We start from the raw sequence: 16,954 nt of genomic DNA on the forward strand, positions 1-16,954 counted from the left end.
AGGCAGCAGAAGCTGAACAGATGTTCCCCCTGAAACATTAGAGATGTGAATTTAAAAAGCAAAGCTCCCTCCCCTACTCCCCGGCCCAGTTCAGTTCCTTGCTCCTGGCTCTGAGCAGCAGCTCCCACTGAGCTGAGCTGTGCTTGGACTGTGTCTGACTGATGGGATTTGGTGCAGCGTTAGTTTAAAACAAAACATCTCATGGTTATTTATTTATTTGTTTATTTACTTTAAGTTCTAACCTGCTGTTCCTTTTTCTTTAATTATTATTATTTGTGAAAAGTGTTCAAACAAAAATGTTTTTGGATGACCTGTTTTCCCTCGTGTGGTGGCCCTTATGATTTTCATGCATGTTGAAGGTTCCTGATTTTAGGTGTCCAGATGCTGTTTTATGAACCTCTCTGGGCTGAGTGTTTTGGGGAGGTTCAAATGGGAATTGAAACCTCACAGCTTGGGGCTCAGCTGATTTGTGTCCTGGGTGTGGGTTACTGCTTTGCTTTCCCAGGTTGTGCTCCAAGCCCAGAGGCTGGTTCTTGCCCTGACCCCTGGATGTGCCAGTTTGAGACCAGCAGGTTCTTAGAGAATTCTGTGATTTGCACTCCTGTGGGTCAGCAGACATCTTTGCCTGCTGAAATAGCACTTCTAATTCCACCTACAGAAGCCTGTTTTTTGCCTATTGAGAGCATCCTGCTATAGGGTGCGTGCTGCTCCATTATAGCCCTCCATCCTGGGAGAGCTGGGTGCTGTGATGTGTTGAGGGGACCCAGCTGCAGGTAGAGGCCAGGTGTGCTCCTGCTCCCTCCAGCAGCCTTGCAGGCCAGTTTCAGCAGAGGGCATAGGTTTTGCAGGGGATGCCCACATAGGATGTCCAGACTTGTAGCTGGATTCACCTGTGTATGCTCCAGTTTGGTGCATTACCTGTGTGGGCTGAGGTTTTGCAGGATACATGTAGGGTGACATGGAACTGCCCAGCTCCCAGTGGGGTGTGATTTTTGTGCTGTGGTCTCAGGTTGTTGGTAGCTGCAGCATTAGGCTGTAGGAGCAATGGGTCAAGCGGTTGTGAAGTGACCTCGGGCAGCCCTCGTGCATCGGGACTTATGAGCTCCACATAAACCATGTTTTAAGCAGCTCTGCCTTCCCCTTTCTCTCTGTTTTCCAGGCGATCTCAGGTTATTGAGAAATTTGAGGCATTAGACATCGAGAATGCAGAGCACATGGAGACGAGCGTGCCAGCAGGAGCTGCCCTTTCCAGCGAGACACGGCAGGGCAGGAGTGAGAAGAGGGTTTTCCCACGGAAACGAGTAAGCAATTTCCATACAACCATGGCACCACTGAGGTTTCATGCTAGGATGTGGGTCGAGCACAGGGGGATCATGTGCAGAGCAGTGCTGCTGGCTCAGCCCATGCAGGTTTGCTGCTCATTTCTCTGCTCCCTTGGCCCGGCTGCAGGTCAGGGCAGAAAATTAGGTTGTCTTTTTTCTATCCTCTGGAATAGAAAGAGAGAGACGTCAGATCTGGCACAGCAGGGCACATTCTCGTGGCATGAAATAACAAAAGAAACAGGCAGTACTGAGTCCCAGTTGTGCTTAGGTGTATTGGGAGCAGCTTATGCCCTGAGAAGCCTGAAAAAAGATCTTGCCAGTGAGCTGACACTTGTTCTGAGCCTGATGTGCCCCCAAAATATGTGGGTTTTTGTGCCGTGAGCCAGGGAGCAGGACTTGCTGCCCTAGTTCTGTGCTGACCCAGGCTTTGCTGTCTGCACAGGACTTCACGTGCGAAGGGACAGCCATGGGCTCCATCCTGGACGTGTCTGCATCTCCGCTGTCCCCGCACCGCCGGGCCAAGTCACTGGACAGGAGGTCCACAGAGTCCTCCATGACGGTGAGCCACCGGAGCTGTGTCCTCTGCCCTGTGGATGGATGCCTTTCCCAGGCAGCTCCAATAGAAATCTCCTCGTCAGCTCTCCTCTTAGCCAACACATACGGCATCCGGTGTGGTTGGTCTTGGGGCTGATGGTCGGGTTTGACTCAAATCAGGTGTGGCTAATGCTGAGAGTTGGAGCTGTGCTTTTTGCTTCTTCCTTTCTACTGCTGCAGAAATTAAAACACAGGCAGTGCTTCATGACTGATTTATATTCACGTAATGGGTACCAAGCCAAGTTTGCATTTGGATTGGTAAGGAGAGCTAATACATGGCCCAGTTTTCCGTCAGTGCTTCCATAACGCTTGTTAAGTTGCAAGTTGGTATTAGTAGAACAAGGTCTGCCATTTGCGTGTTCCAAAAGCTCACCAGACCTGGAGGCAAACAGTGCAAAACAAGCATGGAACACCCTCCTTTCTCTCTGTCCACTCTTTGTAGGAACAAAATAAATACACTAATCTCTGAGAAGGATTACTTAGCCATTGTAAATACATGGTATTTACATTTTTCATGGATGGACAGCTGGTATTCAAGGGCTTCTCAAAAAATGCAGTAGCTTAGCATTTCTGTGGGGCTTTTCATGTAGACAAGAATGACTTCAATATTCTTGGTATTAAAAAGGTGCAAGGAGTGCATATTGAGTGACAGTACACATCATCTGATGTGCAAGAAAACCTTGCAGACATTTAGCCCCCACACGGTGTAGTGATCCAGCTTCACCTCTGCTTGTTCCTTTGATTGCTGTGCTGGGTTTTATCACCCTGTTGCCTGTTTCCAGGCTGGACGTGGCCACTCTGACTGCCTCTGTCCTTCCTTGCAGCCCGACCTACTGAACTTCAAGAAGGGCTGGCTGACAAAGCAGTACGAGGATGGGCAGGTGAGTCTGGGGCAGCTCCCACCTCCTCCAGAGGCTGCCTGTGGCCTGGGCAGGCTCCATACATGTGGGTTCCTGCTTCCCGCTGGGAGGGGAGAGGCTGCTGGTAACTCCCCTGTGCTGGTTGTTTCCTAGTGGAAGAAGCACTGGTTTGTGCTGACTGACCAAAGCCTGAGATACTACCGGGATTCGGTGGCAGAGGAGGTAGGTGTCACTCTGTGGGGTGAAACCCATTGCTGCCCAGGCTCTGTGCTCCCCATAGCCCTGCTCATCGTCTCCCTACAACACATCTCACTAAACTCTACCCTGCACCTCCTGCACAGAGCCACGGTGCTTTTGATTTGTGAGTTACAGCATCTTTTGCCTCTCGCTTCTCCCTCCAGGCAGCAGACCTGGATGGAGAAATTGATTTGTCAACGTGCTATGATGTCACTGAGTACCCAGTTCAGCGGAACTACGGCTTCCAGATCCACGTAAGGATGGTGTGGGGCAGGGATGCTCCAGGGCTGGGTGCTTGGGATGGCTGTGGGGTGTGCGGGGAGGAGCTGGTGGGTGCATCCCAGGGCTATGAGCCGATCTCTGCTCTTCTCAGACGAAGGAAGGGGAATTCACCCTCTCTGCCATGACGTCTGGCATCCGCCGCAACTGGATTCAGACCATCATGAAGCACGTTCGCCCCACCACTGCGCCTGATGTAACGAGGTGAGGGGGGTCATGGCCCTTACAGTGGTTTGCTGTGCAGAAGGAGTTCTTTCTTGTCCCTGTGCTTTCTTCTTTCTGAGCCTGCCTGCCCCTGGAAGCTCTGGCTTTTTCTTACACCCCTCTCTCTGGGCTTGATCTGGATGTGCTCTGTGGGGATGCTGGTAATGCTGAGTTGCTCTTACGGGTGCAGTTTTCAAAGAAGGTTGAAAATGTGGCTTTAATTTGTGCGTAGGAATATGAAATACTGTTCCTATATCAAGGCTCCTCTGGATTCCCACCAGGTATTGTGAAACCACTTGGATTCAGCTGTGCTGGGTTCCCCCTTTCCTCTGGCTACTGTTCAGCACGAGCTGCCTGGCCCCGCTGCGGGTCACAGGGCTGGAGGAGAAGCTCTTTGGCTCTGATAGACTTTAAACTCCATCCAGCAAACCGCCTCCCTTCCGATATTCCAGCTAGCAGCAGCTCCTTCCCCTTGCTCTTTAGCAATATCTGTGTCTCCTCCTGCCACCAGTGCCAGAGGAAAGGGCCCCTTGGTTCCCTGAGAACCAGCTGTGAGCACTTGAGGCTGCAGGGAAAGGGCGTTTGAGCCCTTCACAGCTAACCAGCCATGCCAGCCACGCTCGTATGGGCTTCCCAGACACAGACACATCGTTCACTGTCTCCTGTCCTTATTGTGGCTGCAGCCAGTAGGGTTTTGCCAGGTTTGCCCCTGCCTTGATGGCATGGCTGTTCTCACTGGCTCCACTGGCTGGGGATGCTCCAGCCCCTATGCCCACCCTGCTTGGCACCTGTTCCCAAGCTCCAGTGGGTTCACGGGATGTCAGGGAAGCCACCTCTCTCTTCACTCCTCTGTGTGTTTGATTTCCATGCAATCCCAGGAAAAACTTCTCTTTGAAACTATCCGTGCTGAAGCCCAGGTTGGAAAACTGTGTTCTCTCCTGTATTAACATGTTGTGGTTTGTATATCTTGTGATTCACTGCATGCTCCTCCTTTTCTGCACCTCGGATGGGAAGTTCTGCAGTTTTCATTTCTTTTTCTTATTTTATTTTTGTTTTGTTTCCCCCTTTATTTTTCTTTTCAATAAAAGCCAGAAAGAAGGGAAGAAGCAACCTGGTGTTGACACTTGATTCCCCCACACTGGTACCTTCTGCTGTGACTAGACGTGAAGATGAAGACCAAGGAAATTTGAGGGGACCTCTCAGCCTTTAAAGAGCCATGTCTGTGCATAGCCTAGCAGGTTACTGCATCTCGGTGCTCCTGTGCTCACTGTCTGCTTCTCTGAGCCCACATGCTGTGGTTTGACTCGGCTTTAGTGCACAGAGAAGGTCTGGGTGCCGGTCATGCAGTAACTTGTTACGCTGCATAAACAGAAGGCAGCTCTGACCCCCGAGCTGATGATGAGGACTTTGTAGCTGCACTCGTGTTGTTTTTCACTGGGCTGCTTCCTAGCGGGGTGCACGTGGGGTTGAGGCACGGTGCTGAGCTGCAGCTCTGCGTGCACCAGGGCTCTTTGGCAAGCCCTTGGGGCTGCGGTGTGAGCGCAATGTAGCACAGCCCGTTGGGCGTCTTTGATGCATTGTTGGCATCCTCACCCTGTGAGCAGCTTGGGATGGAGCTGCTGGCTTCCATCGCCCTCTTCCATGTCTCCACTGGGCCCAGTGCATACTTCCTTGTTACTCAAGTCTTAATTACTGTTTATATCCTAGCGTGTGGCAGCACCCCAGGGGGTGGGTGCTGCTCTGCTCCCTGCTCTGCCATCTGCAGAGGTGCTAATTATGCAGTGATGGCCCTTTAAGCATGCTGAGGTTCATAGAGTCCTTGGATATCCAGAATTGGAAGGAACCTGTAAGGATCATTGAGTCCAACTCCTGGCTTCTTCCTTGAGGTGTTCAGAGCAATGTCCTTTCTATTCCCCAACAACATCCGATTGGCCTCAGAACTCCCTTTCTTCCTACTGCTCTTCTCCATTTTAAGACTCCATCTCCTCTCTGTTTTACTTATTTAAAATGCAGCTGTAATCACTGACTGACTGCACACTGAGCACCTGGGTTGGGAGTGTGCTCTGGAGTCGTGCAGCATCTTCTTGTGGGTATGGAGTGAGTTTTCCATTGTGGTGCCCTCTGGGTTTGTTGAGGAGTTATCTCCAAGCTGGTCTCAGCCTGTGACTACCAGAATTTCTTGAAACCCAGCTCTACCGAGCCTGTGGTTTGATCATGGATGGGAGGTGCATTGGAAGATACTGGCCCTGGACCCATGTGGTTCTGCTCCAGTCTTTGGTCTGGGAAGTGGGGTTTAATCTCTGTCCTGGAGGAGCCCTTCTGTGCTGCTGCCTTTGGGCCCAGTGGTGTGTATGGGCTTGTGGAGCACTGTGAGCATCGATCTGCCGGCAGTGAAGGGTCCAGAGAGCTGCCGTCTGGCTCTGCTCCCTGTGCCCTTCTGGAAAGCTCAGCTGGGCTGTGCTGGAGCCCCATGGTTGTGCAGGACATGGGGCCAAGGGCTGTGCTGCAGGAGGCATCTTGGGGGGATCCTGTTAGCAAACACCTGCTGTTCTCTTGGGAGAGGATTCCTCCGCAAGGTTAACATGTGGCTATTCTCTTCATTTTAATTTTGATCTGCATGTTCCAAGGCTGGCATGTCTGCCTCTAATGAGCTAGTATTGCATCATGGGCTGCCTGTAGGTTGGAAGCAGTATTGCCCTCCCCTGTTCTCTTTCCCTGCTTGACGAGTATGTCTCCCCTCTCAACCCTCTAACTCAGCACCGAAAGCCATTTCTTGCTTGAGAAATGGCATTCTGGGGGATGGCTGTGGTGTGTTGTGTAACTCTTGCACTCCTTTCTGCACCAACTGTGGCACCCATGGCAGATACGTGCCTTCAGTGTATGTAGTGGCACGGAGAAGTTTTGGACTCTGTTCACAGCCTGACTCTGCTGAGCTTGAGGAAAACAGAGCCCCAGTTACCAAAGGCATCTTAGAGTGGCTCTGTGCTTCTTTGCAGTGCTGAAGCCAGGCTGACTTTGTTGGGACTGGTGGCATCCTCCCTGCTCACCCACAGTGTGGCCATGCTGATTAGTGTGTGCTCGTGGGCAGGTGCTGGAGGAGCACTTGAGGCTTCTTCCCAGCCCATGAGGGTGATTTGGGGCCACTGCTGGCCCTGGAGTGGCTGCCAAGGAGGAGTGTGGTTGGGATCGACTGCTCCCTAGGGCCGCTTGCACTGTGGCTTCACATGCTGGCACAACCTGAGGAAGGGCTGCTGTGCCCGAGAGGTGATGGGAGATGGAGGGGCAGGGGGGCACACACCTGGCTTTGGCTTGGGCTTTGGCAGCCCCTCTCCACTCAGCTCTTGAAGGCATGCGTGGAAATGCCTGGACACCTTGAGCACCCATTGATGCTGTCTTTTGCTCTCTCTCTGTCCCTGCAGCTCCCTACCAGAGGAGAAAAGCAAAACAAGCTCATCGTTTGAGCCCAGCCCAAAGCCCAGCGAGAAGCCGGATGCGGAGCAAACTGAGCTGGACCCGGAGCAGAAGCGGAGCCGTGCACGGGAGCGCCGGCGAGAAGGGCGATCCAAGACCTTCGACTGGGCTGAGTTCCGCCCCATCCAGCAAGCCCTGGCTCAGGAGCGCGCAAACGCTGCCGACTCCTCCAAGAGTGGCACCGCCGCCTTCCCCAGGGACAGCAGCACCACCGACACCGACCCGGGTGAGCTGGAGCGGGAGCGGGCACGGCGACGTGAGGAACGGCGCAAACGCTTCGAGATGGTTGACACGGTGGATGGAGCAGGACCAGAGGAGACACTGAAGATGGAGGTGGATCGGATCCTGCCCGTCCCCGTGGACATCAAACCTCAGAACGTCCACGTGGAGATTGAGCAGCGGTGGCACCAGGTGGAGACCACCCCGCTGAGGGAGGAGAAACAGATCCCCATCGCTCCCCTGCACCTTGCCCACACTGAGGACCAGGATGAGGGGCTGGCAAAGCAGCACCTGACCACACTGCTGGAGAAGGAGGTAAAGCAGAAAGCCTGAGCAAGGGTAAAAAAGTCTGTGTTTATTCCTGCTTTGGGAGAACAGTGAGCAGGGATATGCTGTAGGGTCCGTGCCCTGTTCCCAGTGCTGCTTTTGCAGGTAGCACCTCGTTGCCCTGTCCAGCCTGCACCAAACAGAGATTCTCCTGGCATTTGTTACCCTGCCTTTCTCTAATGAGATGAGCACAGTTGAGGCATATTAACCAGACTCTTATGTTTAAGCTTTTAATTCTGAGTGCCTCTGCAGCTATTGCAGCGCGTGCCACAAAGGTTCCCTTCTTGTGAGCCTACATCTAATGATCTCAAGATTTTAGGAAAAGAAAAGGAGGCTCAGCTTGCTTGGAAGAGGTCCACGTGTGGGATAACAAAGGTCATTGTTAGTCAGGATTGAGGTGTATTAACTGGAATGAAAAGGGTGCAGGCACAGAGCAACCAGGAGCATCGCCAATCTGAACTGGGGTGGGATTTGCCTGGGCCATGCCTGGCACAAGCTGGTGCCATTCCTCCTTTGCCTTACGAATTAAACTTGAGCACAACGCAGTTTCTTCAGGGGGAGGGACTTTGCTTGTTAAAATGAAATCCTGGTCGTAGAGCAGAGCAGTGCAGCAGGAAGCCCTGTGCTCTGGTATCTGAGCCCCTGCCTGCTCACCAGACTCTGTCTCTGTTCGTGTCCCTCCAGCTGGAGCAGAAGCAGAAGGAGGCCCTGGAGCTCCTGGAGCAGAACCGACACCTGCAGGACCAGCTGAAAGTGGCGCTGGGCCGGGAGCAGAGCGCTCGTGAGGGCTACGTGTTGCAGGTAGGAGAGCTGGGAGGAGAGGGAAACCCATCCTCCCCTGCGCCAAAAGGACTCTACTGTGCTTTGGTGCGGGTGCACCCCAGTTCATGGCGATGCACAGTGCTGAGCAGGCTCCAAGAGGTTTGACCTGCTTGGAAAACTTGCTAATTCTGTCGATTTAAAAGGTTTTCCTGCTTACCAAAACATCTGGTTCGGGTTGCAGGAGGCAGGAGTTAATGCTGCCTGTTGAATTCCCCAGGAAAAGCTGCAGAGAGGTTCTCAGCAAAGCCCATCCCTTGTCCACCCTGTACGATGTTCGCCTTTGCAGCAGCTCTGATCCCCCTTCCTGGGTCCCAACTGTTCCTGTCACGCCGTAGGACAGACATAAGGCTTTCTAAGCATCTCATGGCCCTGTGATTCTCCTGGCCTGGGAATTTGTGTGGTTGTTCCATGGCAAACCCAGCAGATGCAGAGGCGTCATCTCTGCTGGTTGGGGATTTGATCCGCTTGCCCCTGTTTAGCCAAAGTGACATTGTGCTCCCATGGCAGCAAACCTGACATCCTTGTTTGTTTCTCAAGGGAGAAATTTTCCCCTGAGGAAACTGCTAAGTCAGAGGAGCCAGCCCAAACATCTTGCCTTCCTAACTGGTTATCTCCATGGAGGAGTTACTACTAATGCATTCATTCATTTTGGAGCCCTCAAGCTACAGTGCTTGCAGGGAGGAGTGCTGTTTTTGCTTGGCTGTGTTGGATGAAAGTCTTCAGGGACCAGAAGGAGAAGAAAATGGCACAGAGCTAGCAAAACAAGTCGGTGCGAGGGAGACAGCCCCATCCCTTTTTGAACAGCAGATTCAGCATCCGTAGGGCTGTTAGGTGAGATGGGTCAGAAGTGAGGTTTGTCTGAGGTGCAGAGAACACCTCCTTCCAGGACACATCTTGCCAAGCTGGCTGCTGCATCCATCTGCAGTTGTGCTGCTGTGCTGAGGTTGGCCCTAGAGCTTTGGTACAGGGAGGGAAGGTCTGCAGGGGAGCTGAGTAAACCTTTGCTGCACTAAAAAGTGTCCCCAGCTCTGACCTAGGAGTTGGGCAGGGTATTTGGAAGTATCAGAGGGTCTCTTTTCCTTGGGATTTCTCTTGCATTCTCTGTGGGAGCAAAGGGGTTAAAACCCTGCTGCACAAGAGAGTAACCCCACCAAACTGTATTGGGGTGAAGAGATGGAAGCAGGTTATTACTGGGGCTTTTCTGCAGCCCCAAACTGCAGGCAAACATGACGGCCTTTTTGTTGGATGCACTCTCTGAACTTGTCACTCCCCCGTACCTCCATCACCCCCAATTTCCAAGAGGTTCCCGTGCTGACCCCGCTCGCTGCCAGCCTGTCCCTCCTGAGCCACCCGGGGGCACCGAGCCCCGTGGCAGCCCCACGCAGACACGAAGGATGCTGTTCCGTAAGGCAGCCGCTGAGATAAGCGCCCTGATGCATGTGCTGTGCACTGCAGCCTCTCTGCCCTCCTGTAACAACCCTTCTATTGCTCACAGCATCCTCGGGACACGGTGCCCAAATGGGGGGCATGGCAGGGGCTCAGACTGCCCTCTGGTTTTCCCCAGCTCTGGTCCCAGCGGGTGGGAGGGGTCACATACTAACCTGTCCCTGGGCGGATATTCTTGCATGGTTTATTTTGGTGTAAAGCATGAAATTTAACATAACTGAGTGTCACATCTGTGGGCTTTCCTTACCAGCAACCAGAGTACAGCAGGGCAGGCCAAATTCTTAGGCTTAACGCTGTGCTTTTCTTGCCTCTTCCTGTCTGTGTATTTTTTTATTTCAAAAGATACATAATTTCTGTTGCCTATTGCATGACTCTGTGTGAGTTTTCTCTTTGCATGCTACATTGCTTTGGTTTGAATCTCACAAAGGTCGGTTTCTTTTGTTTTACATTCTCATCATACCTTCCTTCCCTCCCCCCAGCCCCACCTTCCCTTCACTTGTTGGGCTTTTTATTTTGTTCTTTTGGTTTGGTTTGATTTTGTTTTTACAGGTAGAGAACTTAAATCCTTCCTAGCCTTAAGCTCTAGCATAACAGCATCTCTCTAATGCACTGAGCAGCCAATTAGTCCTGTCTGGCAGTCTCCGAAATGACATCGCCACGCCGGCTGTCCTGTCTCGCTGCGTTCTGCTGGGAAGGGATGTCATTTGCTGCCACCTTACTTTCTGTCGTTGCTTTTGTTCGGTAGGACTGTGGTACCTGAACTGTGCACTTTTTGTTTCATGCCAAAACGAACCAACACACTAAAAGCAGTTCCTTTCTCCTCGGCCTGTCCCCATCCCTTCCTTCTCACCCGTCCTGTTTTCCTCTTGTCTTGTCCGTCTCTGTTTTACTGCTGGTGTTTCTTTTTCATCGTTCTTTTGTTTTCCGTGTTTTGGTTCCGTTTGATTTTGGTTGTTCTCCTTTTAGCCTGTGACTGTACAGCTGTTTTGACGTTTACGGTCCATGTTTTCTGTTACTGGAAAGCAGTTGTTGCTCATTTAAAAGAAAAAAAGAAAAAAAAAAGTTAAAAAAAAAAAAAAAAGTGAGACACAATAAAATTGTGCCAAGAACAAATCATCCCAATTGGAGCTTGTGGGTAGCAGCCAAATCGCTGCGAGGAGCTTTTCCATGGCCTGCCTGGCCAGAGGTGTGACACTCAGAAGGGAGAGCCAAGAGTGTTACTAATCTCATATTTAATCGATTTTTTTAAGACCGAGGTGGCCGCCTCGCCATCAGGTGCCTGGCAGAGGCTGCACAAAGTCAACCAAGACCTCCAAAGTGAGCTGGAAGCCCAATGCCAGCGTCAAGAGCTGATCAATCAGCAGATCCAGTCGCTGAAGCGCAGCTACGCCGAGGCTAAGGATGTCATCCGGCACCACGAAGCTGAGATTCAGAGCCTGCAAGCGAGGCTCAGCAACGCGGCGGCTGAGCTCTCCATCAAGGAGCAGACCCTGGCCAAGCTCAGGAGCGACCTGAGGAGCGAGAAGGAGAAGGCCAAGGAGCAGCTGGAGGAGTGGCAGCACAGCGAGGCTGCGCTCAGCTCCCAGCTGAAGGCCAGCGAGCAGAAGCTGAAGAACGCTGAGGCTCTGCTCCTTGAGAAGACCCAGGAGCTGCGGGACCTGGAAATGCAGCAGGCTCTGCAGAGGGACCACCAGAAGGAGGTGCAGCGGCTGCAGGACAGGATCGCGGAGCTGAGCAGGCAGCTGAATGCCAGCGAGCAGACGCGCATCCTCATGGAGGAGAAGCTGCAGAAGAACTACGAGGCTTTGCTGGAGAGCTGTGAGAGGGAAAAGCAGGTTTTAATACAGAGTCTGAAGGAGGTGGAGGATAGGGCCAACGAGTATGAGAATCAGCTGCAAAACAGCGAGCAGCAAATGGAAGTTCTGCAGAAGGAAAAACTGAGTGCAAAGTTTGAGGGCAGCGAGCTCGTCCACCAGCTGGAGGAGCAGCTGCTGCTGAAGGAGGCCAGCATCCAGAAACTGGGCGAGCACATCAAGGAGCTCGAGAGGGAGAGAGATCAGATCAAATGTCGGTTCCACGAGCTCATGAATCAAGTTGCCGAGTCAGATAACGAGGTTGCGAAGCTGCAAGCCAAGTTGAAAATGGAAGAGACCAACTACCGCAATCTGGAGCAATCGTTTGAGGAGGTGTCGGATCAGTTCCAAGGTGTGCAGAAAGTGCTGAAGGAAAAAGAGGAAGAGCTGAGACACGTTAAGGAAATGCACCTGAGAATTGTGGAGAAGAAAGATCAAGATCTCAGCGAGGCTTTGGTTAAAATGGTTGCTTTGGATAGCAGTTTAGAGGAGACTAAAGTAAGGCTAAAGGCCAAGGAGGAGGCTTTAAGGAAATTAACCAGCGTAGGTGCAGGGCTGTGTGCTGAGGAGGCAGAAGATGTTGGCTCCCATCTTGAGGCTGATGAAAGTCACCCGTCTCAGTTGGGGCAGCTGCTGCCAACTCACGATGCCCTCCCAGCTCTGACCTGTGTGCTGAAGGAGGAGGAGGAGGAGGAGGCCCTTGAGACCAGCCAGAGGCAAGCAGAGGAATTTGGCTCCCCTTCTAAAGCTGCAGAGCTTCAGGACCAAGAGTTGGCTCAGAAAGCCTTAGCAAAGCCTGATGTAGGAATCATGGGGGCCAAGAGGCAGAGAATCCGTTTCTCAAGCATCCAGTGCCAAAAATATATCCACCCAGATGGATCAGAGAAGAACTGGACGAGCAGTACCTCTTCTGACACCAGCCAGGACCGCTCCTTGTCTGAGGAAAGCATGTCCTCGGAGCCAGCTCCTGGCTACCCATCGGCAGCGGCAAGCGACTCCGAGACCTACCTCTCCATCATCCACTCCCTGGAGACCAAGCTGTACATTACCGAGGAAAAACTGAAAGATGTAACCATGAAGCTGGAGAGCCAGCACGGCCATAACCAGGAGACACTCATTGCCCTGCACCACCAGTGGGCCAGCACAGAGTCACAGCTGCGGGAGCAGCTCCAGAGCAGCTTATCCCAAGTCAGTGCTCTTGTCTCGCAGCTGGAGAGCGAGAGGCAGGAGAAGCTCAAGCTCATAGAAAGCCACGTTAGCGAGCTGGGAGGTTTCCAGGTGAAAAACGATCAAGCGCTGGCTTGCTTAGAGAAGTGCAGGGAGCAGCTCAGATCTCTGCCCAAGTCAGACAAGGAGCAAGAGAGCGATTTGTTCCTTGTTACTCTATCCAGCATGGAAACAACCTTATCGAGTGCGATCCAGGCCCTGGGAGGGGCACCGGTCCCACCTGAGTGTCAGCAGAGCGAGGGCCTCATTGCAGGGTCCCATGCACCAGATGGGGGGGTGCTGGGTGAAGGGGAGCCCATCTCCGAGGAGCAGCCGGTGGGGACGTTTGGTGCAGGCCAGCTGAGGTGGCTGTCTGAGAGGGTGGCCTTTGAGGCCTCTCTAATCAGCCAGATAGCAGAGTCTCTGAAAAATGCAGGCTTGGAGATATCGCAGCTTCTCAGGGAGATCCAGGGAACGGCGGAGGCAGCTCTGATAGAGCCGGCAAGCGCTTCTGGCACTGCAGTTGACTTGGCCGGTGTCCTATCTAAGAAGCTGCTGCTGGAAGGGGAGTTCTGGAGCCAGGTGGAGGAGCTGAGAGTGCACCTGAGCACCAGGGAGGGAGAAGCAGAGGGCAAAACAGAACCAGCAGGTTTGGGCTTTTCACCGTGTTTTCTCAGTGCTGTAGCAGATGCTACGTTGATCAAAGCAGAACTTGGGTTTGTGGCACAGAAAATGAGGGAATCTTTTCACCAGAGATTAAAAACGATCGAAGAGGATCTCCATAACACCAAAACAGCTCTCCAGCAGCACAAGTGCATGTTGGAGGAAATTCTCAAAGCGTACAGGACTCCTGACTTTGACAGAGTTGTGCATCAGATTTCTGAAGCACTTGAAATTCAGAAAGATGCCTCAGAAAGAGCCCAGATCTCCTGGGATGGGAGCTGCCTCCAAATGGGACCGTGCCAGGAGGGGGCCAAGGTGGAGGAGGTTCGTGGCCTAGGAGGCCGTGGTGGTGAATCTCTTGTTTCCATTCAGGAAGATCTTGCCCAACAGCTAAAGGACAAATCCAGTGTTCTTAAGGAAATCTCCGTTGCCTTACTCTCTCTACCTCCTGAGGAGGCCATGAGAGATTGCCAGAACCTCCTCAAGATATCTCAGAGTCTTTCTTATCTCCCGTGCATGGGAGACCTGGAACGCTACTCCTCTTTGTTAGTCCAGGATGCAATAGTTCAGGCTCAGGTTTGTTATGCTGCTTGCAAAGTCCGCCTGGAGTACGAGAGAGAGCTGAAGTCGTACAAGGAGTCCTTGCAGAGCATGGATGCTCTGTGCCAGGAGCGTGTGAAGACCGTCTCCCTGCTCCGGGATGAGTACGAAGAGCTGCTGAGGAAGCAGCAGGGTGAGTACGGCGAGGTGATCGCCATGCTGGAGCGGGAGAACGCCGACCTCAAAGCCAAGGTCTCCCAGCTCGAAGGTCAGCGGAGGCTTTTGGAGGAAGAGGAGCACAAACACAGCAAAACTTTGAGCGAGTTGCAGGGCCGGTATGAGGAGGAGATTCGGAACGTGATCGAACAGCTGAACAGGACGGAGGATGCTCTGAAGGCCGAGAGGACGGAGGGCCTCAGCCAGCTGGACGCCGTCGTCCGCGACAAGCAGGACATGGAACGCTACCACCTGGAGCAGATGCAGATGCTGGAGGACAAGTTCCAGGCCAAGATCAAGGAGCTACAGGCCATCCACGGCGAGGAGCTGCAGGCTCTGCAGGAACACTACAGCCAGAACCTGCAGCGCCTGCAGCACGCCCTTGATGAGTACCAGCAGCAGCACCCGGACATGGTCCCTGCGGTGGGACCAGGCGGTGGGGATGGCTGGGGGACCAGGGAGCCGGGTGGCACCGGGCAGGGACCCAGCGGGGAGCTGGACTCTATGCATGGCCTGCGGGAACGCATCCAGGAGCTGGAGGCCCAGATGAACGTGATGAGGGATGAGCTGGAGAACAAGCACCTGGAGGGCAGCGCTTCCACGCTGAGGGAAAAGTACCAGAAAGACTTTGAGAACCTAAAGGTTTTACCATGTTTCGTGCTTTATGGGATCTCCCACTGAGCATGCTGGGAGGGCGCATTCAGTCCCAGGGTTTGCCTGGCCTAGGGGCATCCCCTGTGAAGGGCATCACACCAAAGCAAGCCCCAGAATGTTAAAAAAAGGCCTCTGTGGAGCATGGTGTTTTATCCATGCTTCTTACCTCGGTGCTGGGGTATTCTAAATGCATTGCTGAGGAGGAGGGCGGTAAGGTACAGGGGGGAGGCTCAGCAATCAGGGCTGCTGGAGGTGTAGATGGAAGGAGGGTTGCAAAATAGCTCCAGACCATCAGGTTCTCTTTCAGTTTGAGCACTGCAGTGTTTCTCCTTGTGCCCGAGGTTTGTTTGTGTCTTCCCTTTAGAAGCATTCCTGAACTCTGTCCTTCCCAGTCTGATCAAATCTCCAGTCTGTCTCTGCTGCCCTCAGAAACTTGAGGTGAGGTGGAAACCTGTGCTCTCCTGCTGTATCTTCCCACAGAAGGATGCCAAATTCTGTAGCAAAGCAATCTCCTTTACATAGGGAGCTTGCTGGTGCTGTATGCCAGCAGTTCATAACAAACAGTGCACAGTTACTGGAACCCCAGATTTAGGTGCAGAAAACCCAGAGTGCCTTCCTTTGGATTGCTGCAGCACTCAGGGTGGGTTGTGAAACCAGCCTTGTAGGAATGGTTCTTCTGAGCCAGATGGAGGATGTGGTGTCAGTAACGCTGGGTGCTGGTTTGTACGTGTTCTGATGTCCTGGGTTGATAGCAATGCATTTACAATACGTTAATAACTAAATCCCCCACCCTGCCGAGGAGCACCAAACCTTTTCCTCCGGTGTTATAAAGGAGTATTGAAGAATCCTGCAAACCAAGTCCAGACGGTTTCTGGCACTGAGCTGTGAGTTTCAGAAAAGGGGGCTGAGGTGAAAAGGGGGAAATTCCTCCAGGCTAAAATGTATAGGGGAGGGAAAAGGCACTGAGCTGAGAACTGGGGAGGGGAGTGATGCAGGTTATGTAGAACATGTAACAAAGTGGTGGTACGTAGAGTTTACGTTAGTGTAGGTCAGTAGACGTTATGCTTTTGTCACTTGGGGGGTGAATTTGTCCCCCCTTAAGTCACCTGTGGAGTCCCAGTGGCTTCCAGGGGACAGTTTTGCTATCTTGAGAAATGAAAGAGGAGCCCACGTGGGGCCAGGACCCCCTCTGGGGTCTGACATCTGCCCTGGGATGCTCAGGGCCAGCAGTGTGGGTTTCTGCTGCCCCACTGCCATCACAGTGCCTAGGGGCTTGCGTTTGCCTCCTACAAGGCCATGAACAGGATCTGGGCAGGAAATCCAGCTGGGATTTGAGCACTCACCACCTGGTAGTTCCCAAATCCCCTGAGCGTTGCTCCCTATTTCCTGGCTTAAATGCAGTCCAAATCATTGAATTAGGAAATCATTTCCTGTGCAGCGTTGCAAATGATGCTGAGTTGTGAATTAAGGTCCCACTGCTGTCACAAGCCATCTGCTTTCTACCCAGAGGTGGCCACACCTGGAAGCACAGATTGCAAAGGGGAGCAGAAGGGGCACAGCAGTCTTTTTTGCTTTTTTAACATGTTTGTGTTCCCTGATATATCTGACCCTTGCCCTTCCTTGAGGACAAACCCTGACCTTGTGAGCTCCATCCTTGGCCGGCTGCTGCATGGATGGGGGAGGGAGAAGACCCCAGGATGGCAGCCAGGTGCCCACCACTCACTGTCATGCAGCTCCCAGCTCAACCCCATCCCCTCATCCCTCTTGCAGGCAACATGTGAGAGGGGCTTTGCAGCCATGGAGGAGACACACCAGAAGAAGATTGAGGACCTGCAGCGGCAGCACCAGCGGGAGCTGGAGAAGCTGCGGGAGGAGAAGGACCGCCTGCTGGCAGAGGAAACAGCTGCCACCATTTCAGGTACAGGGACAGTGTGTGCTGGTGGGGGAGGGTGTTTGTTCCAGGTTGGAGGAGCAGCACAGGGGGGTGGGATGAAGGCTGGATGGGGATCAGAGGGAGACAAGGAAGAGCTGGTGTTTTGGA

General features: G+C 52.9%; 1 protein-coding gene across 8 annotated transcripts in view; it reads left to right on the plus strand.

Moving 5' to 3' along the window:
• Positions 1 to 16,954, plus strand: part of MPRIP (myosin phosphatase Rho interacting protein) — a 56,311-nt gene that overhangs the window by 31,945 nt on the left and 7,412 nt on the right. For 3 of the 8 annotated variants that reach the window (XM_072349137.1, XM_072349136.1, XM_072349135.1), the window contains exons 8-17: positions 1,160 to 1,301; positions 1,765 to 1,881; positions 2,741 to 2,797; positions 2,930 to 2,998; positions 3,178 to 3,267; positions 3,387 to 3,496; positions 6,916 to 7,501; positions 8,198 to 8,314; positions 11,032 to 14,901; positions 16,684 to 16,831. In XM_072349137.1, the coding sequence (XP_072205238.1) occupies positions 1,160 to 1,301; positions 1,765 to 1,881; positions 2,741 to 2,797; positions 2,930 to 2,998; positions 3,178 to 3,267; positions 3,387 to 3,496; positions 6,916 to 7,501; positions 8,198 to 8,314; positions 11,032 to 14,901; positions 16,684 to 16,831 (5,306 nt within the window). Of the gene's footprint in view, positions 1 to 1,159; positions 1,302 to 1,764; positions 1,882 to 2,740; positions 2,798 to 2,929; positions 2,999 to 3,177; positions 3,268 to 3,386; positions 3,497 to 4,374; positions 4,414 to 6,915; positions 7,502 to 8,197; positions 8,315 to 11,031; positions 14,902 to 16,683; positions 16,832 to 16,954 lie in introns of all 8 variants that reach the window. The other 5 variants (XM_072349143.1, XM_072349142.1, XM_072349141.1 and 2 more) reach the window with 2 other exon arrangements.

This window comes from Excalfactoria chinensis, chromosome 14 (assembly GCF_039878825.1).
Source record: "Excalfactoria chinensis isolate bCotChi1 chromosome 14, bCotChi1.hap2, whole genome shotgun sequence".
Taxonomy (NCBI): Eukaryota; Metazoa; Chordata; class Aves; order Galliformes; family Phasianidae; genus Excalfactoria; species Excalfactoria chinensis.